This window comes from Pituophis catenifer, unplaced genomic scaffold (assembly GCF_029215685.1).
Source record: "Pituophis catenifer annectens isolate HBS135680 unplaced genomic scaffold, rPitCat1.0.hap2 SCAF_1, whole genome shotgun sequence".
NCBI classification, from domain to species: domain Eukaryota; kingdom Metazoa; phylum Chordata; class Lepidosauria; order Squamata; family Colubridae; genus Pituophis; species Pituophis catenifer.
The window spans coordinates 191,280,070-191,301,543 of NW_027256881.1; the positions used below are offsets into that span (position 1 = coordinate 191,280,070).

The following is a 21,474-nucleotide window of genomic DNA, read 5'->3' on the forward strand; positions in this document are numbered from 1 at the left end:
TATTAGGTCTCAAAGGATGGCTTTTGTATAGGATGAGAAGCAGATCCATACACTCCCTTGGCACCACTGCTCTAAAGCATGTGTCCAACCTGCAGCCCACCAGCCACATGCAGCCCTGGACAGTTAGTAACGCAGCCCCACAAGGTAACGAAAAATATTTAAAAAATAAATGAAGCCTGTTATTAAAATACATTTACTATTATGTATTTTATATGCAGCCCAGGCAAGGTTAGACAACCAAGCTCTGAAATGATGTATCTGCTTGCTTCAGTTTGACTGATATAAAATGGGTTTCTGCTGGAGCCATCTCCAAACGTAATGGTCATAGAGTGAGTCATCTACCAAGAGCTACAGGTCATAATGTTTCTGTTCAGTAATTCACTAAATAAAACACAGGAGAATGGAAAATGGGTAGAAAGCAAGATGTTGTTGACTCGATTTAGGTGGCAAGTATTCAACAGAAACGTAGTCTTCTAGGTAGCAGCTTCAATGTCACTCAGTGCTCTTTCCCAAAGAAGTTTACGAAGCCATGACATATAGTATCAAGAAAATAAGCCGGCATTTCCAGAAATATTTGGCTGATTAAGTTAAACTTTTAAAGACTCTTCCCTATTCAATGCTATATGCGGTTGTGAGTACTGCATTTTTATGCTGCTGGTGGTATTGTACCTGGAACGTGATTACATCTTGCAATAATGGTGGAAAAAAAGAAATATCAGGTCTTGTAGCTTGTAGGTTCTGCTGCAGTTCAATCCAACCATCCAGGTACAAAGGGAACATCCTGCTACCGAATTAGAATCCTAAAAAACAGGACTTTTTCCACATTTCCTGTAGGAATGCCAAAGGGTCTCCTTGCTCACACAACAGGCTGCTAAGAATTGGAAAAGTAGAAATGAAGCAATCCAAAAAATTTACCTGCAGTTGATTGAGCAAGAAGCAGTCTGTGGAAGAATCTTCTGCAAAGCCGCTGCTGTCAGAATGCTGACTTGCTGATCGTAAGAGCTGATCTATCAGTGGGAATGAGGGGAATGGGAAGGGAGACAAATGTTAAAGGCTCAGCAGATTTTCCAGCATGTACACAATTCTCCATTTAGCTGGCAAGAGGATACGCGCATTTGTTCATTCAGCTGAGAGAGCCCTGACCTACCAACCCAAAAGCTGGCTCTCATTCTCAGCTTTCAGACAAAGCCTGATTGTTTCTCTGGCTCTGTTTAGTCCTTAATTGGGCCTTTAGATGGTTAATTTCTTTCTTTACATTATATGATGATACTTTATTCTAAGGAGCTGGGGCCACCCCTCATTTTATTCTCAAGACAAACTTCTGGAGCGAACAGTACTGAGTGTGAGGACATAACCTAAAAAAAGCTAATGAAATTCTCTGGTTACAGCTGGACTTTGAACCCAGTTCTCTCAATTCACAATTCACATATTAATTAATGAAACATCATTCCCCACCCGGAAATTAGACTTGCTCCAACCCTGCTGACTTTTTGCAAGGTACTAAAAACCTGGCTTGGCCATGAAGTCTAGGATCCTGATACCATGGGTGAGCCTCTTTCATGACTAGGTTGCTTTATAAGTATTCTTATTTGCTTTTATGTCATTTTTTGTCAGGTGCAAGAAATCAGGAAGCAAGGGGGTTTAAATGATTATAGGTTTATTGTATGCTACAGCTCTCCACAAGAATCTGAACTACTAACAGTCAAAGCAAATTTGCAGTAGATAAGAGTCAATGGAATTCAAGGGTGTCTGAATTCAAGGCAATCCATTTTTCGGACTCCTGGACTACATTACTTGCAAAAACTGTAGTTTATAAAGAATGTTGTAATAAGCGGATTTTAGACAATTCTAAACTACCAGAAATTTCAAGTGTTTTACATCCCTTAAGATCAAAAACAGCTTTAAAAATATCAGAACAAATGAAGGAGAATTCCTTGCAGACTAGATAAGGGCAAATTGAAGTCAACTTTTATGTATTGAAAACACATCCTCAGACATTATTAAAATGTTGCTTCTAAATGTAAATAATCTGATTATTTACACAAATACATAGCTGAGAGATGAACAGCAGCTAGTTTTGGGGGAAGACTTCCAAATTTTTGCTCTCTCCTATTAGAAGAATGTTGGCCTTATTTTGTGTGGTTTTAAAATATAACACAGATGGCACTCTTATAATCAAAATAAATAAAACACAGCAAGGCCCTTCATTGCTTTTGATCCTCAGTTTGCATGACTCTCACTCTCTCTCTTTTTCTCTCTCCAATGGATTTTCATATTGCAAAGAGAATATGCTTGGAATTCTATTATAAACAAGAAGGGTGCTCAGAAGGAGAATGTCCAAACATAGAGTACTTATCACAGCAGTAATGCTCCAGAAACAATGGTCATGGATCATTTACACTTAAGAGCTGCTGAAACTGCAGCCATTCTTCAAACAATACAAGCCCTTAAAGGGTCCTAACTGGTCTTTTAAGATTTGAAGAGCTCAGGATACAATGGGGCTGAATCTACCCTTTCCCTTTGGCAGCATCCCACAAATGGAACTTACTACTGGCAGCAAAAAGGGAGAGCTGAAGAGGCGATTTTACCCAGAACAGCAGATGTTTAGGGTTTAAGAGATGGGCTGGGGAGATATTTCATCAAAGTTGCCTCGCCTTTTACACTAGTGGACACACACTGTTGAACAAGCAGCATTCCACAAATGAAGCCTGTTTGTGTTTATACTTGTATCTGTCTAGGCATGCATGCCCACCAAACAGAAATATATATAAATAGAAAGTGCTACGTATATAAATAGAGCGTGCTATGCAGATGTACTTGTTTTTTCAGTAATAGAAATAATTAAGCAAATATAAGGGGAAGGAATCAATAACCAATCTCATTCCACTCTGTGCTAATATTCTAATGAATATGTTATGATCTGAAGATTTCTACCCAGAAAACATCCTATAAAGTTCACTGAAATGTCCCACTACATTCACTGCATCCTGATCAGTAATAAAGCTTTCTCCAATCTGTTCTCTTTGAATGTGTCAGATTGCAATCTTCCATATAAGAACAGTTCTGCTACATCGGACCAATACACATCTTTTTGTTTCTTTCTGAGATCTGCCTCACAAGAAGCAGAATATAGACTTACCCTTTTCCAACCATTGCTCCTCTGCAACTAGGAGGTAGGCTGTCCTATATCTCTAGGTAACACTGAATATTCAAGACTATTAGCCCTTAATTAGGTCTTCCATTAATTTATCCCTTCCCCTTTTAAAACCATCCAAGTTAATGGCCATTGCCACATCCTGTGTGATAACGAATTCCACAGTTTCATTATGAGCTGTGAGAACTTCTGTCTGTTTTAGATTTCCTTCCGGACACTTATCTTGAATAGCCTCTAGTTTTACTCTTTTGAGAGAGAGAGAAATTCTCATCTCTTCTCCACACTGTGCATGATGTTATGTATCTGAGTAATTATAATAATAAATAATATAAATAAATCCCAGACTTTAAACTGTCTCAAACATTTTAACCATGATTGAGCCCTTTGATCGTTTTGGCTTCCCTCTTCTGTACCGCTTCCAACTGTCATGTCATGCCAACCAATATGCTGTGCAATATTTTTGTTCCTGTAATTTATAAGAAATAGAAAAAGCTGAAGACTGGAATGTGTGAAAAATCACTGTATGTATGTTTACTATTGGGTAGGATCAACAATAGAATAGGGAAGGTGTTAGACTAGGAAAAATGAAGTTCTGTTAATAAAAGAAGGGCTGTGGAGTATGGTTGGATAAAACATGTGAGGCTGCTGCAAAAATAAAACATGGAAAAGAAGTGTACATATTCAGACCTGAGCTTTTTAGAAGGAAGTTACTAGAAAATAATGATCAAGGCCATGACTTCTAATTTAGCTCAAACAGAATGAACTAGTTTGAATTAATCCTGAATTTCAGTGTATAGCCCCACTGTTTCATCTTAGTGAGCATATACTTTGCATCCAGGAAACTGTCAGCTTTGGTCCAGGGTTCTTCCAAATTAAAGGATTTTAGGAAGCCAAACCTTTAAGAATTTCCACTAGCCAGAATAGAAGATATTATATCCCTGATAATCAAACAAATCCACTCGCTTTAAAGCAGATTCAGACATGTATGTTTCTATTCTAAACTGTTAAGATATTTGAATGTTCATTTTTTTCCTTGCACAGTTAGATAATTTATTTTTAAATGTGTATTTGAATTTTGGCAAATACCGGTAAGGCAAATCTCATGGCCTGTATAAGATATACCCATTAGGCCATTCAAGAATAAAAATAGAAATGATTTCCTGAATCAACATTTCTTTAACAATATTGAATATTGTGCATAGCAACACTTCATATTATAGTACATAGCAAATGAGACTTTTTGTTCCAGTCCGTCCTTCACCAAAGGAAACCTTGTGAGAAAAACATACCTCTACTTGAGTTATGTAATAACAAATACCAATGCTGAATGCACAAAAGAGAAACTTGTTTTCCTCTAATTAAAATTCAGTATCTAAAAGGAACATCATATTAACTGTACTGGAGAACTGAGCTTTTTCTCCCTGAACAATGCGTTACTAAGTTAAGCTGATTATGATGAACACTTATATTAAGAAAGAAACACTATTCATAAAATAGACAGTGCAAATTAAAAAGCCTGCTGTTAATACAAAGAAATGGAAGTACAAATTCTATGAATTTAATATAAAAATGTTAAAGTTTTTATGCCTGGGCTTTTTTTAAAGAAGGAAGCAAACCAATGAGATGATGCATATTTTACTGCAACCCTATTAAATAAGTTGCTGATAACAGCTGCAGTCTGATCTTTGAATGAACAAATTCTATGGATTTAATATAAAAATACTAACATTGGTAGCCTTGGTAGTACAGGGGTTTAAGGCACCCTGTTATTAAGCTGGTTATTAAGACCAGCTGCCTGCAATTACTGCAGGGTTCGAATCTCGCCAAGGCTCAAGGTTGACTCAGCCTTCCATCCTTTCTAAGGTAGGTGAAATGAGGACCCAGTTTGTGGGGGCAATAAGCTGACTTTGTATAAATATACAAAAGGATGAAGGCTATTGCTGAGCACATTGTAAGCCGCCCTGAGTCTTCAGAGAAGGGCGGCATATAAATCAAATAAAAAAAACAACAACATTTTTTTTTATCTTTATGCCTAGGCTTTTTTAAAAAAGGAAGCAAACCAATGAGATGATGCATATTTTACTGCAACCCTATTAAATAAGTTGCTGATAACAGCTGCAGTCTGATCTTTGAATGAACAAAGCTATGAAAAATATATTTATCAGTTTAAGAAAGAAAAAGAAAACAAAATCAAAGTAGCAGCTTTGGAGGCGAGTCATAAGCAAACATATAAAAATAATACATCTGTTGTGAATAGACTTACGAAATAAGCAGTGGAAACAGATTGACAGATAACTAACAGATTGAATGAGATACCATCCAAACAAACACCAAGAATTTTCACACAGGGTTTAAACCAAGTCTGAAGAGCTCAAACTCACAGATTTAGTCTGATTGTAACTGCTTATTATATATACTTATAACTAAACTAAGAGTAGGGAGTTAGATATATGTGTATCAAAGCTCCTGAGCCAGGATAATATACACACTGCATTCTCAACCTGCTAACGACAGTCGCATTCTGAAGCAAAATTAAAGATGTTTCATTCTATGGTCAAAGAAAAATATGATCTTTGTTGATCAAGGAGTGGACACCTATTCTCTTTGCTACTGCAATCTACGCCATTTATTACAGGACTTTTCTTTCCATTCCGCATTGTTCTCCTATAGTGAGGAGCAGAGGGATGCAATTAACGTGGACACCCAACAAAGGAAAAAACTACATGAGCATCGCTATAATCAGTCACCGCATGCTCTGATCTGGAAATAGTACAATCCTAGAACAGTCTTACTATGGAGGAAACCTCACTGAACACACTTGAGGCTTAATGCTTGTGTCTTATGGTAATGCTTAGGGCTCCTCTATCACATTATCTCAATGGCTGAACACAGAAGTCTTTTGTATCATCAGCATTTGGAGAATAACAAAAAGCTTTTTGGTTTGGGGTATGTCATCTTAAGGTTCAAAACAGTCATTTTAAATGATAGGGCATCTTTCACTCATATAAATATATTGCACCACTTCAATTCCTCCACCCTATAACTGGTAAAGGGTCAGAAAAGCCAAACCCTTAATTAAGGTTACAACTCTGATCCAGCCTCTGTCATTTAGGATGCCGTTTCATAAGAAGACGACACTGTGATCTGAAATGTAATTAAAGGGCAGACTAGGAGCTTATGGGTGGGCCACTACTTAAAAAGCTTCAAGTACTTGGTCGACATTTAGTGGTCGGGATGTTTCAGGAGGAACAAGGAAAAATGAATCTACTCACCTTTTTTTGTTCTGTTTAAAGCCCGCTGACTTGCGTTAGGAGCGTGTGGAATCTCTCCCTCTGTACTTTGAATCTGCAGAAGAAAATCAGTGTATTTTTAAACCTATGCTTTCAGGCAATAAGCTTTCTAGTGAATATGCATGGAATTTATACCTTGCATAATTGGCTGTTTAGTAATTAACAATTCCAAATACAATAACTCTGGCAAGCCAAAGGAGTCAATTATTGCTGTTTATTATTATAGTGTATCTTTTTCAGACTTCCTGGGGCGATAATGCTGAAGTTGGAACACACAGGAACAATAAAATGTGAAAAAGCCATGACATCAGTAATTTAGGATAAAAGGCTTTTTTTAAGAACAATGATGCAGAGCAAAAACAAAAACAAAAAAAACAGCGGCTCATCCCATGAGTTTGCTTTTGGAAAACTTTTAGGCAAACAAACACAGAGAGCTGTTCGTTTAGTAGGAGGGATGTGGAGGAAAAGAAAGCTGTAAGGCTGACTCAAACTCAGAAAACCATGATAGCTAGTTTGTACATTTCACAAATGTCCTGTTCAGGGGCTATGTTAAAAAGGACAGCAAGAACAGAGGAAAGGAGAAAAATATATTCAAGGTAAAGTTTCTATTCTATCTCCTAAAGAAACTTTCTAACTTTCTTTCTCAGTGCTCCACAAACCTTCAAACCTAAATAAGACTTCTGAAAAATTTAAAGCTACCGCAGACTGCTTTCATTTTTAGTTGATGCTGTGTATCTTTTTACTGTTTCAGAATATGGTAGATCCATCCTCCAACGATTACAGATTTAAAACACAACGTCTTACAGTGGGAAATACTGCAAGCTTCAGTTTGCACACACACCTGAAACAGCAAAAGGAAACTAGATAGGAAGCTTTCGTTTAAAGAGAAAAAAAAAAGTGTCCATTTTTTTAATGTATATCACAAGACAACTGATAGCAGCTCTCCGGGCTAACTTGTTCCTTATGCAAAAATCCAATTAACTTTAAGACTTTAAAATATTTTGGATCATCTGATCCAAAGCTACCAGGGAAATATAGTGGTATGTTTAATAGCAATTGAGAGCTAGGAAATTATGAATGCACAGAACTTCTATACCGAAAAGTCGTATTTTCCCTCCTTTCAAAAAACAAATGAACAATACTATGAACCCACTTGCTACAAACAACACAACCTGGCAGGATCATAAGATGACAAGCTGATAGAAGCATAAAATGTTGGCTGAAGTCCCATTTATATATAATGGGACTACATCATACATAACCCATTTAGTATCTGTGAGTTTGCCTTTGGGAAAGAGAAGCAACCAATCCACCACCAGGCAGCCCTCCTGCTGCATGGTGCTGTTCTAGAAGCAGGTGCCATTTTGGGAATGGCAGGGCCGCTTCCTGCCATCCTGCAGGAGGACTGTCCTGGGAAGGGCTGCAATTCTCACAATCTGAGAATTGCAGCCGCTTCCAAAATGGTGACCATTTCTGAGAAGGAACCACACCGCTTCCATATTGAAAAGCCACATGGTGGATCAGCTACTTCTCCTTCCCAAAAACGATCTTGGGAAATAATATGATGGACCAAGGCATGAAAGGGTGGATGTGAGCCAGAGGGATGGGAAGCAGAATGGGGTGGCTCAGGGTTAGAGGAGACCCTGGGAAGCATGGGGGAGGCCACATGTGGCTGGGGAAGTGCTGCAGTGCAGGCCTCCTAGGGCTTCCCCCATCCCGAGTGGAACCCTGTGTTCCACTTAACAATCGCAATGGGGAGAGCAAGGATTGTGTTTATTAAAGCCATTTGCTTAATGACAATGACTTACGACCATATTTCTGAGCTCAATTATGGTCATAAATCAAGGACCCCATATACTGTTTTCGCTTTCTCCCTTTAAAATTCCACTTGCCCAAGTATCTTCTTTCCCAAGATCCTTGATTCTTCTTCAAAAACTGTGGTCTTTTTCAATCATTGTGAAGCTACCATTTTTATTTTGAATAATTTTATTGTTCTTAATTTTATCTTCAGAACCTTTTCCCGGGCACTGAAATGTACTAGTTCACCACTGAAGCTTTAAAATAAAATAGAAGTGACCTAAATAGAATTTAAGTAATTCAACAGTGTCTTAAATAAAGTACAGAATCTATTTGATTTCATTGGCTTTTAGGTACATTTCCTTGTTATTTGTCCTCTCAGCATTATAGACACAGGAAACAGGTCTTCACTTTTTTAGACGCCCTCTGAAATCTAGTAACACATGGAACTATAAATAGCCCTTTTAATTACAGAGAAGGTTATATTCAAAATGTGTAGACAAACTGCAAGGACAAAACCTCTGCAGAGTTTTTATTTAATCTAGAGGTAGTAATTAACATAACTTGAAACTCTAGGGTATTTAATTCTAAAATTCCAATTTCAATCTGGGGAATTTCAAGACATTTTAATATGAGCGATTATTCTGATTTTTCAAATGCTTTAAGGAGCAAAAAAGGGAAAGAGAGTTCCAAGGGACAGTAAAAAAGAATATTAATCAAGCCTCACATTTTGCCCATACACCTTGTTACAAGGGAACCATAGAAGAAAAATATGAAAACATTCACTAAACATTGCAATATTTGTTATATTATGTAACTAACAGGTCAGAACACTTGCTTTTTAAATTAAAAATATAAACATTGTATTATTATATAAATGTTACATCACTTAAACACTGCTTATTTAATCTCCCTGAATCTAAAAAGACACATGATTTCATAAGTTGGCACATACTCATGCTATTAAGAAAAATATACTTTAAACATAAACATGTGTCACTATTTTTTTAAAAAAAAACCAATTTTAAAAGAATTTTTTTTTGTAGAGTTAAAGAACTCCTAAAAGTGAATTTTTAACAACCTAGCTAATCTTCTGAATAACAAAATAAGATGATATTTTTATAAATACATGTAACCAATAATTACTGTAAGACAGTAATTTTAAGATGTTTTATTTTTAACAGCATGACTAAATATTGGCTGAACTTGTTGATGACATAAGAAGGATTGATGGGGGGATCTGTAAAATATGTCCCCTTGATGATCTGAGACTATGATGAGATCTGGACAGAGTAGGCCTTTATAATCAAGGCATTGGACTTGAAATTTGGTAATCATGAGTTCTAGTTCTACCTTAGGCATGAAGCCAGGTAGGTGACTTTGGCCAGTTGCTCTCTCTCTCAGCCCTAGGAAGGAGGCAAGGGCAAACAACGTTTTGAAACCTTGGGAAGAAAATTGCAGGGACTTGTCCAGGTAGTAGCCAGAAGTAATACTAATTGACATTATCTAAAAGAATAACAGGGCTCAGTGAATCTCTAGTAATATTTAAAATATGTTAAGGAAAATGAAGATCAACTGCATTAAAAATCCATTTTAATAGTTGCCACACCAAAAATGTTGGAATGCTTATTTCTGTTGTCTTTTCCTTCTCCTATATTAAGAATGTAATTCTGTACATTCCAAAGAACTGCAAAAAAAAAAAAAAAATTACATAGCAGAAGCTCAGCTTGACCTGAGAGATTAATTTTACTTCAGTTTAGCTTCATGTTGACACTGGAGTTAATATATGTTTAACACACCTTTGCCACACTGATTTTTTATCTTTGAGGAAAAGAGCTACACTATATATGGGATTTTTTTTTTTTAATTTGATTTATATGCCGCCCTTCTCCGGAGACTCAGGGCGGCTTGCAATGCGTTAAGCAATAGCCTTCATACTTTTGTATATTTATACAAAGTCAGCTTATTGCCCCCACAAACTGGGTCATCATTTTACCTACCTTAGAAAGGTGGAAGGCTGAATCAACCTTGAGCCTGGTGAGATTCGAACTTACAGTAATTGCAGACAGCTGGTGTTAATCACAATGCTTTTAGTCTGCTGAGCCACCAGGCCCGGATTTAGTGGAGTCTTTCCATGAACTCCTGTCCTCAGAAGCTTTATCCAGTTTGTATGATTGCCGATTACATTGTAGACTCAGGAACTCCAATTTTCATGAGTTAGAATTGTGTGTTCCAAAATGTAATGTCATGCAACGTTATTGTCAAGTCAAGCTAAGAAATCCATCAATTTTGCTATTTCTAGGCTATCTCTGTTTCTTTTAAAGGGTTCTTTGGATTCTCAGAACAAATTGCACCTGACATTCTTATTCGCCCAGCACAGAGAAGTAGCTCTCCATACCAATATGGGAAGCTCCTAGCAGGCATGATGGACTTACCTGCAAGGCTGAATTGGAAATATTCCCATTTAGTTGTCTTTATACATACTGCTATTGAGGCAGAATGATTAAACTACGGTATGAAACACATACCAAAACAACAGCCTCATTGTCAGCCACAATATGGATTTTGACTTAATTCTGAATACCAGTAAAAAGGGAACCATGTAACTGCTCAGACTCTTTGAATGTATGTATGTATAGGCTCACTATTACTTTTCCTACACTATCCATGTCAGGCTTACTCAACCTGTTTCCTCCAAGGAGGCCAAGCTCCCATGGTTAGTCTTTCACCCTGACATATTATGGAACACATCCAGACGGTGCCACCAATGGGGGGGGGAAAACCCTACACAGAATTCCTACCCATAAGCAACTATCCACACATACTTCTTGTATAAGACTGGAGACTCTGCCTATTCAAAAGCCCTTGATTATACACAACAACCTATTGGCATGCTTAATGTTGATAAGGCAGGAGTTGGAGTTTTGATGTCCCTGTCCAAATATTTTGGACTATAACCCCCACTGTTTCTGTCCAATGGCCATACTGGTTGGACTGGGAACTGTAGTAAAAATTTTTTGCAAGGCATTCAGTTTTATGTACCTGTTTAATATGAGTAATGCAGGAATAGTGTTAGAAGCATCCCAAGATGAGAGTATAAAAACAGAAGAAAAATCACAAGAGGTGAAACCAAGAAAAAAAATAGAAAAATATGACTTTTCTGATATAAAACCAAAAAGAAAGGTAGCCTTTTAAAATTCTGCTATTAAGAGTTGCCAGATTGGTTAAGCAGACTCCAAAGTCTGCACTGCTTTCTTAAGGGACCTGGCCTCCTTATTTCACAACTACTCCATTTTCAGACACTTCCTTAGCTCTAAATTGTTTTTGGTGATAAAATCACCTAGTTAATCTTTTTCATATAATACATTCAGACAATACTGCTTTATTAAAATAGAAAATCCAAAATCAAAGGACTTCCTTTTAGGAAACAGGGCTATTTTCAAAATACCAAACTAAAGCATTGTGTTCTTGTTATCACTATTTAAAACGAACAAAATAAATACTATTGAAATTAAAATACCTTGAGCTTGATTCAAGGAAACAAAATAGGGATATTTCACTGTGCAATTTGCAATAATATCTTCAGAACAGAAGCTCCAACTCCTAACCCTAACCTAAAATAGATTGAACATAGATTATAATAATAGATAATAATATACTCCCCAGAAAGGCGGGTATAGCCATGACCTAAGTGTTAGTTTCCAGTCCCTCTGTATCTCTCTTCCACAAACACACAAATCTGAGGGCCTTTAAATGTCCTAGAATCCTAGATAGATTTGTTTGGGGGGTGGGTGGGGGTGGAGAGGGTCTATTTCTGCTCAACCTGGATCAGCCATATGGACAACAGCCAATTATCACATCTGAACAGATTCAGGAATATTTTGAAGAGGCGATATCTATCGTACTTTTACGCACCTTTCCCCCCCCCAAAAAAAGAGGGTGAAAATCTGGATGCATCTTATATTCCGAATGTAGCCCTGCTCAGCTTCTCAAATGGAGGTTTCAGGGGCTGAAAAAAGCCTCAGAAATGAAGCTTGAGAAAAAAAGCCTCCAAACAGAGCTTCAGAAAAAAAGCCTCCAAACAAAGCTTCAAAAAAAAAAAAAGTGTCTGAAATGAAGTTTCAGAGGCTTTTTTTCTGAAGGTCTGTTTTGGAGGCTTTCAGAGGCAGAAAAAAAAAGCGAGGTACAGAGCTCACAACCAACCAACCTATTGCTAAAATTCACCTCTGGGAACAGCTGATTGGGGGTATTCCGGGAGACTATCCACCCGCCAATCAGCTTTTTTTCTTATTTTCCTCCCCAAAAACTAAGGTGCATCTTATACTCCAGTGCGTCTTATACTCCAAAAAATACGGTAGTTTAACCCTGAATATAAATAAAATCCTACTCTGTTTTCCCCAAAGTAAGCCATGCCCTGATAATAAGCCCAATTGGGCTTTTGAATGCATGGCAATAAGGCCAAGCACTTATTTCAGGGTTCAAAAAAAATATAAGACAGGGTCTTATTTTCGGGGAAACACGGTATGTGTAAAGCCATTCTGACAGATAGGTCAGTAAAAGGGCTGGCCAAAATAATTTGAACTTGCTCAACAATACGAAGGCCTGCCATGTCTTCAAAACTCTGCATTTCTGTTGTGAAAGTTTCCCCACTGTCCGATATTGCATAAGCATGCAAACACTACCATGTGCAGTGCTTGGAGAGGAAGAAGCAAGGGGTTAAATTATGAAAAGTGCATTACAATATTACAACCCAAACTCTACTCATTTTGTATATGCGTTGTGGATCAAGCACTCATACATAAAAGACAGAACCTTGATCATGACATCTTGGACTGCAAATAAATTTTTGACTTGGTATTATGATTCAACAGATGCTTCCACAAATTACGTTTATTTGCAATCCTCCAAATGATTTTGCGCAGCCCAAGTCAATAATTTTCATATCCCCAAAATTAAGCATTCTTACTTGAGAGTGCGGGCACCGTATTTTCTTAAAAGCGTAACAGTTACCCATTTGTGTCTGTGCAAGCCACTTTTTGGAAGAGAAACTGATGAAGAGGTATACTAAACCAATCACTTTTGAGAATATATAATTTTACTAAAGTTTTCCTTGAGGAATGACTGGCAAATCTGATCACATGGAACAGAGGTAAGTAGAATTCCTTGCTACCAGGAGAGACATTGGCAATAAGGCAGTATTTATTTAATGGCTCTGCTGAAAGTTAAGCAAGGCTATTAAAACCAAAGGTGCAGTAACAGCCAATCTCTGGAGAGGAGATTTTGGACCTACATCAAGTTTTCTGTTTTTTTTATGTGTGCACTAACAGCTCTCTTATGGCATACAGGTAGTCCTCCACTTACAACAGTTCACTTAGTGACCATTCAAAGTTACAACAGTATTGAAAAAAGTGACTTATGAACATTTTTCAAACTTAGGATCATTGCAGCATCCCCGTGGTCACATGATTTACTTTCAGATGTTGACAACTGACTCACATTTATGACGGTTGCAATGTCCCAGGGTCATGTCATCACCTTTGGCAACCTTCTGACCAACAAAGCCAATGAGGAAACCAGATTCACTTAACAACCATGTTGTTAATTCAACAACTGCAGTGATTCACTTGTCAAATGTAGCAAGTAATGTCATAAAACGAGGCAAAACTCACTTAACAAATTTCTCCCTTAGCAACATAACTTTTGGACTCAATTGTGGTCATAAGTTGAGGACTATCTATACTACTTCTTGGCTGTTCCTGGACAACAGAATTGAAGGATCTACTGGTAGGTTTTTGGTTGAGTTCCATTTGATTGCTAAACGTTTTTGTTTTCTAATTAGACTGTGGAGATGAAAGAAATTTTTGGGCACGGTTTTATGCAACTCAACTGTGATCTCATTTTGAGTACAGAAAATAAGCTTCTGACCTGAGACACTGAGTCAGAGACATAGTAAATCTTTTAACAGTAAAGTTTATTTTCTAATCTGAAGCGACTTCTTTGTGCTTGAATTTCAGGGTTAAGGGATAAACCAAAATTAGATCCCACAAAGCTAAGCCTGCATGCCCTTAAACTTCTTCATAAATGAGTCTTCAAGGGTCTCCCATTGTTCCTTTTTAATCAGCATTTCTCCACAAAGAAACACCCAGCTTCCTGCACGCCAGATCACCAGAACTGCCATTTTGCTGAAAAGTTCAGAAGCAAACTCAAATTATGCCATTTAACTTTTCTCTTCCCATCTGATGCGGAACTGAAGTTAGGGATACCTAAAATCAATATAGAACCAGAAATGGCCTCTATGCATTTGAATCAGTTCTTCCGTAGAAAAGAAAAAAAGACAAGATGCTGGAATAAGGATGCCATTGGTAAAAATCAGAGCAAGATCAGAACAAAAATCAGACTGGTTGCATAGCAGAGTTAAAAAAACAGCAAAGACATAGAACAGAATATTTATTTATTCTATTATTATATATTCTGTACACAGAATATACTCTCACTTAATGTAGCCTCCGTAGCAAATGTCTCCTTTTAAAGCATATTTCTGTAAAGATATGACAATTGGAAGATAGACCAACTCTAAAATGTGGGGAAGCCAGGATATGTACTCATTAGCAAGTTGCTATCTCAACTATACCTGCCCTGCAATCTCTAAAACTACACACAACACACAACTGAAACATCAACAGCAGCTTCTTTAATACTCCTTAAACAAAACAAACCCAAAGGCAAAAACACATACTGTAGATGTCTCTGCAAGGCAAAATAACTGTTATCAATGCATATAAACATCCATCTTACAAGCCATTTGCTAGGTCTCAGTTTGCTAAGGCGGCTCCGTGACTTCATTTGCTCCTAGGGCTGTGCTGGAGTTTCTTGTCCTCCCTTTCCCACTGGGGGATTAGGCGGTTGGGGTGGGTGGGATAAGAGGGCTGATCCCTTTCCTTCCCCCGCCTCTGTTGCGGGTCGCAGGGTCAGAACCCTGCCTGCATTTCTATTTGCAACCTTTGCCCTGTTCCCTCCACCCTTCCACATCTCCTTCGCCAATATCAATAAGGATGCCAGCACAAATGCATCCGATTGGCTGAGAAGGCAGAGGCCAAAACTCCTGGGAAAGCTGTGCCTTGACTCACTCTCCCACGCTGGCTATCTTGACAGCAGCAGACTTCCGACAGAAGCCCCAGCCACAAGGGCTCTGGGACAGCTTGGAAAACTGTGCCCTGGATATCTCTGCCATGATACGTGCAAAGAAAACATTCCAAAGGCAAGCTTGGAAAGAAGAAAAGCAGACCTTTAGGGCACTCTCCGCTCTGTCTCATAGTGTTTTTCTACGCACAAGACAATTAGAAAAAAAGAAAAAAAGAAATTAAGTGAAACTGTCCTCATTTTTGCCATTAATACTTAGATTCCGCACTTCTGTGAACTAACTGTAAAATCATAAGCATAACTTAAGTCACTTTATTTCAGGCGTATTTCTAAATTGCTAAATTTATTTGTCAAAAACAAATAAACCCTCTTATGTTAGTGTGATAGGGGAACATCATAGGGAGCAAATATTTTGCAATTCAAGAAGAGATCTAGGGAAGTAGCCCCCAACCTTTTCAGCACCAGGGACCGGTTCCATGGAGAAAGGTTTTTCCATGGACTAGAGTGGGGCGTGGCTTCCCACGCTGCCTATAGGCAGCGGATGGGGCTTCGCTTGTTTGCATGACTCATTTTCTGGCATGCTGCGGCCAGGTGCTAGTCCACAGACCAGGGATTGGGGACCCCTGATCTAGGGTTGTGTAAAAATAAAAAGTTGCACAACTGAGAGGCAAACAAAGATGTTTTAATGCCTTAATCAAAATTAGAATTGCTCAGACTTGTCACATGGGTAAGGTTATTAGCAAGTCAGGACAGAAATACAAACGGTATCCCATCATTAGCAGCTTTAGGAATAATATCCAGTAAGTTGAAATACACCTTGAATGATATATAACTTGGAACCCTCCAGAATGTTATGACCAACTTCCAGTTGTTACAGCTGGCATAAATAACAGAAAGGAATGGTACAAATTGCAGTCCAGATTATTTGGAGAGCACAAGTTGCTTGTTCCTGACCTAAAAGGATAAGGCTTTAAATTCATCCACTTGTCTACCTAATTCAGTATTACCCACACTGGAATAGGAGCTTCTCATTAAATTGCATAGGCCTGTTTTAGAATTTAAAATATGATTCTTATGTAATTCCCACCTAAAATGGACACAAATCATGATGTCAGTTTTTGTGATCATGGGGAGCTCCAAAGAACATAAACAAATAAAACTAAGATGCCACAAGTTGCCCATCTCTAACTAACAATAACAAATATGCTGTATCTCTGGCTGGCTTTTAGGCACAATTTAAATAGGAGTACCTCAAAAAAGTATAATCTTCTTTCACATTAGTAACCCCAGCCCCTTTTTATGGCCGTACCTGTAGCTGAAACACTCACTAAAGATCGATCAGGGTTGTGTATGAAGCCATGAAAGATCTGGTTTAAAATTGTAGTTTAAGATCTTCTTCTACACTGTATACCAAAGAACTACCTTAGCAGCTTATCAAAACTCTGTATCCAATATTTGTGCAATCTAGAGGGACAATAACTCTCCAAAGTCCTCTACACAGTTCTACCAACAGCTACCAGATATCAGACTAGAGAAAGCTTGTGCAGAATATGAAGGGGAATTAGCACTTGAGGAACTACAACATCAAAGCAACAAATAATCCTTATCTCTTTCCACATACCTCCTCCATCTCAAAGGAGTCCTTCTGCTGCAGCATGAGGCTGGCAATCGATGGAATGGTTAGCGGAACAGAGGCCTCTTTATCAGCCACTGAGGTTGCAGGCATTTGAATTGCCCCGGTATCTTTATGTTCAGAACTGGTTGATTCCAGAGTATCACCCATGAGATTAGAAGAGTTCATAGCAGCAATCTTTTCATGAAATCCACCTTTCTGTCCAAAAGAGTTATTATTTTGCTGATCTTCGTAAGAAATAGAATAACCTTGAGTTTCCTGTCGAACGCTAGTGCCACGACAAAGTTCTGAAGAATCCAGAGCTCCTAACAGGTTGGACTGGTTGCAAGGTGCTTCTTCTTTTACTGTTGCCAACAAAGATGCTTTGAAGTGCTTTGGAGTTTTAGCTTCATTTTTCACTTCTGGTTCTTCACTCCCATTTTCAGATTTGCCCTTCTCAGTGGATGTACTACTGCCGCTATCCCCTGCTTGAGGGTTCCCGTAGAGATTGAGTTTAGACAGGGTCTTCATCAAACGATTTGCTGTGTTACTTCGTGTCAGAGGTGGTGGGCTGGATGCCTCTTTACAGGAAGATACTGAATTCATGCTCCCAATTTTCTGCAAGGGAGTGCCAGAAACTTGAGAGTACAAAGAAGAGAATGCATTGGCCACAGTAGTAAGCACTTCAATTTGACGAAAGCGACCTGGCAAAAAGACAAAACCAAATGACAAAAAGAACAAAGGGCAGCACTGTAAAAATGCATTATTGAAACAACAAATGAACTTGAAACTTGCAAAGTTAAAAACAGAAACACCAGAATATCAGCACCAAAGCCAAGCCCGACTTCTGACTTTCAACTATCCTTGGCTTCTGAAATCTGAAGGAATTAACTAGGGTTCCATGCACGAATTCTTTACCAAAACGTTACTTGTAGTATTCCCTGAGGAAAAGTAGATGGCCTTGAATTGTTTTGTCATGGGATCAGTCTTAAAAACACATCTGCCTTTTGAATCACTCAAAGGATAAATATATTGTTTCATTTTTATTGTTTTAATGTTCAGTAGGGATGTAGGCCACTCTGTATCAACTCCGTGGCATATAAACCCAAGAAAGTAATGCACACCAAGTTACATTATTGGGAAACTGTTCAGAGGGAGAAGAGGGGGAAAAACATGAGATTCCTTCCACCACTTCTCCATCAAATAAAAGCACCTATTCCTTACTGAACTGTCTTTAAAATGAGCTCCACTCCTCCTTCTCTGAACCTTTTCTCACATTCCAGTTCCATAGGCTATATACTATTCCTACTTCACTCTGCTGTCCACGGACAATTTTGAGTAGGATAGTACCAAAGTTTAGAATTGATTGCATCATCTCTAGTTAGCATAAGACAGAGAAGCTAAGGTTTCGGGGTTAAACTTTTCCAAGGAACCCAGGCTGGAAAAGGCTGGTCAATTGCGCCTAATGTTTTGCTACAGTTATCTACATACCCACTATCATTTGAGAGGTTGACTTTTCACATTGCAGAATGAAAGGGTAAATTATAGAGGGATAGTTAGCTGCCTTGACAACATTCTTCCCCAAGTGACTAGGTTCAGATGGCTTAAAATTAGAAGGGTTTTGCATTAGATCTATTTATTTCTAGTTTACCAGTCTGAAAAACAAGGAGATTAATCAAGTAATATCGGTTTTTTCCAGGGGTGAAATGCTACCGTTTTGGTCTGGTTTGCCCGAACCGGTAGTAAAAAATGCTACTGATTCACCGAACCAGTAGTAAAAAATGTTTTAAAAAAGTTCCGACGAACAGCTGAGCAACCCACAATCGTCAGAACATTTTTTTTTTTTTTTTACTCTTTAAAGCATTTTTAACTACCAATCCTTAAATTCCGATGATCGCAGGTCACTCAGCTGATCGTTGGAATTTTTTTTTTTTTTTTTTTTACTTTTTAGGCATTTTTTTACTACTGACTCGGGCGAATAGGTAGTAAAAAAAAGAAAGAGGGAAGGAAGAAAAAAAGGAGAGAAAGGAAGGACTATAAACCTGCACTAGACGCAGCTTCAGAAGATAATCCAGGGCTGGAAGGGATCTGGAGGTTATCTAATCCAACCCTGATCCAGCAGGACATTGTTAGTGAGTTTCTATCTTTTGATTCCCCAGTCACATGGTTACATAGCCCGTCACATGACCCCCCACCAAGCCACACCCACAGAACCAGTAGGAAAGAAATTTAGATTTCACCACTGGTTTTTTCCCTGGCCAACTTTTGAAATTATGAAATGCATAATTTTTTATGCATTTCTGTTTACTGAATGTGTATATTGCCCAGTAAGAAAAACATACTTGTCAAAGCAAAATTCGGGTTTTCCACTTCCATCCGTTGCAGTTGTGCACTCAGAAACACTTTGATATCTATTCCCCTTGCAAAAGATGACGAATTAAAAAACCTTGATGGAATTTTAGAAGCAATATCTGGCTCATCACGTCCAAATCCAAGATTATAGAGAACCTCTTCAGGATCTTCCTCATAGAGTTCCAGTAGTTCAGACACACTAAATTAAAACAATAATACAAGAATTGCACTATATAGTCTGCTTGTCTAGTTAAGTAGAGAGGTGAAATCTGTAAGACTGTTACACTGAATACCTGGATTAAAAGATTGAGACTGCAATTTTTAGCTTTTAAAAGAGATGACATTATGATTCTGTGATCTTACTTAAAATATATTTATAAACATTGAAATATTTGTTGTGCACTCTCCCGTAATTATATTAACCTTAACAAGACTTCTCAGCACATCTAGAATAAGCTTCACTGAGTTGGCTGGGGAATTCTGGGAGATGAAGCCTGTAAGTCAAGCTGCCAAGATTGGATACTCCTGAGCTACACTGTTTATTTACTTTAGATATTAATGAGCAGCAGAATTTGCCTAGAAGAATGTTTAAATTTGTATGGTTTCAATCAATAATTATATACAAGGACAGACTGTCAGCAACCCCAATCTTGTTCAAACTTCCTTGAAAGCGAAGCCCTACTCATAAACCCCGTAGTTCAACTATATAGCTCTGAGAAGACTTTGCCTGTTCATCCAGTCTTCGCTATCGTGACTGCATTGTTAGAAAACAGTAAGACATGTTCTATAGTTGGACAGCAAACTCAACTGCATCCTATAAGGTTTGGATTCTAACCAACCAATCAACCAAATTGTTTGCAGAATGTGTGGCACCTTGCCCTTTCCAGTTCTTTATTTCTTAAATACAAGGGTAATGATGGCCTGATCTAGACAAGGTCTATCACCTGTAAATTGGAGGTGATACTCTACCAATCTCCCTAGTCACCTCTCTTTTTAAAATACTTAACGCTGACTGACTTGAGCTCTTGCTGGTTTATTTTGTAAAAAGAGCCTGCACAGGCTCAATAAGAAGCTTCTCTCTTTTAAAAGGATATGGGGAGTGGAGATTAGGCTCCTAGCCTCCTGTACACACTTACCTTAATCCAGCATTGTTGTAATAACAATATGAGAAATGGTGTGCAATATAATGTACCGTGTTTTCCCGAAAATAAGACCCTGTCTTATATTTTTTTGAACCCTGAAATAAGCGCTTGGCCTTATTGCCATGCGCTCAAAAGCCTGATTGGATTTATAATCAGGGGGTGTCTTATTTTGGAGGAAACAGGGTACTTCTCCACTTGATTTGCTTCCAAATTGTGCCTGGAGACTTTACAGAAATAGTAGGCAATCCGCTCAAATTTTTTGCCTTCCAAAGCATGGGCAGCCAGAGAAATGCAGAATGAACCACACAGACTTCCTCTCTCCCTTACAGAAGATAAGCTGATCTCATCTGCATGAACACATCAGTGTAGAGTTATTTTGGTAATAGAGGAGTGGTTTTCATTGCCATTTTCAAAATGTTTTCAATTTGAGGACTCCTTGGGCCTCTCTGGGGGACGCGGTGGCTCAGGGGCTAAGACGCTGAACTTGTTGATCAATAGGTCGGCAGTTCAGCAGTTCAAATCCCTAGTGCCGCGTAATGGGGTGAGCTCCTGTTACTTGTCCCAGCTTCTGCCAACATAGCAGTTCGAAAGAAAGTAAAAAATGCAAATAGCAAAATAGGGACCACCTTTGGTGGGAAGGTAATAGCATTCTGTGCGCCTTTGGAGTTTAGTCATGCTGGCCACATGACCACAGAGACGTCTTTGGACAGTGCTGGCTCTTCGGCTTAGAAACGAAGATGAGCACCGCCCCCTAGAGTCGGAGACGACTAGCACATATGTGCAAGGGGAACCTTTACCTTTACCTTGGGCATCTTTGAGCGGTTGTTTTCTTGCAGATATTTCATTAACCAACTAGGTAACATCATCAGTACTAGTGCTAGGACTAGCACTGATGATGTTACCTAGTTTAGCTAATGAAACATCTGCAAGGAAACAATTAAGGACTATTAAATTTAAATGCAAAACATATACACAGGAGACATAGGA

The 21,474-nt window shown here is 38.3% G+C and overlaps 1 protein-coding gene across 1 annotated transcript in view; it reads right to left on the reverse strand.

The window, feature by feature from the left end:
• Nucleotides 1-21,474, reverse strand: part of ITPRID2 (ITPR interacting domain containing 2) — a 72,311-nt gene that overhangs the window by 27,178 nt on the left and 23,659 nt on the right. Inside the window, exons 7-10 of the mRNA XM_070945828.1 lie at nucleotides 19,336-19,544; nucleotides 17,003-17,697; nucleotides 6,427-6,499; nucleotides 916-1,007 (exon numbers count right to left, since the gene is read on the reverse strand). Of these exons, the coding sequence (XP_070801929.1) occupies nucleotides 916-1,007; nucleotides 6,427-6,499; nucleotides 17,003-17,697; nucleotides 19,336-19,544 (1,069 nt within the window). The remainder of the gene's footprint in view (nucleotides 1-915; nucleotides 1,008-6,426; nucleotides 6,500-17,002; nucleotides 17,698-19,335; nucleotides 19,545-21,474) is intronic.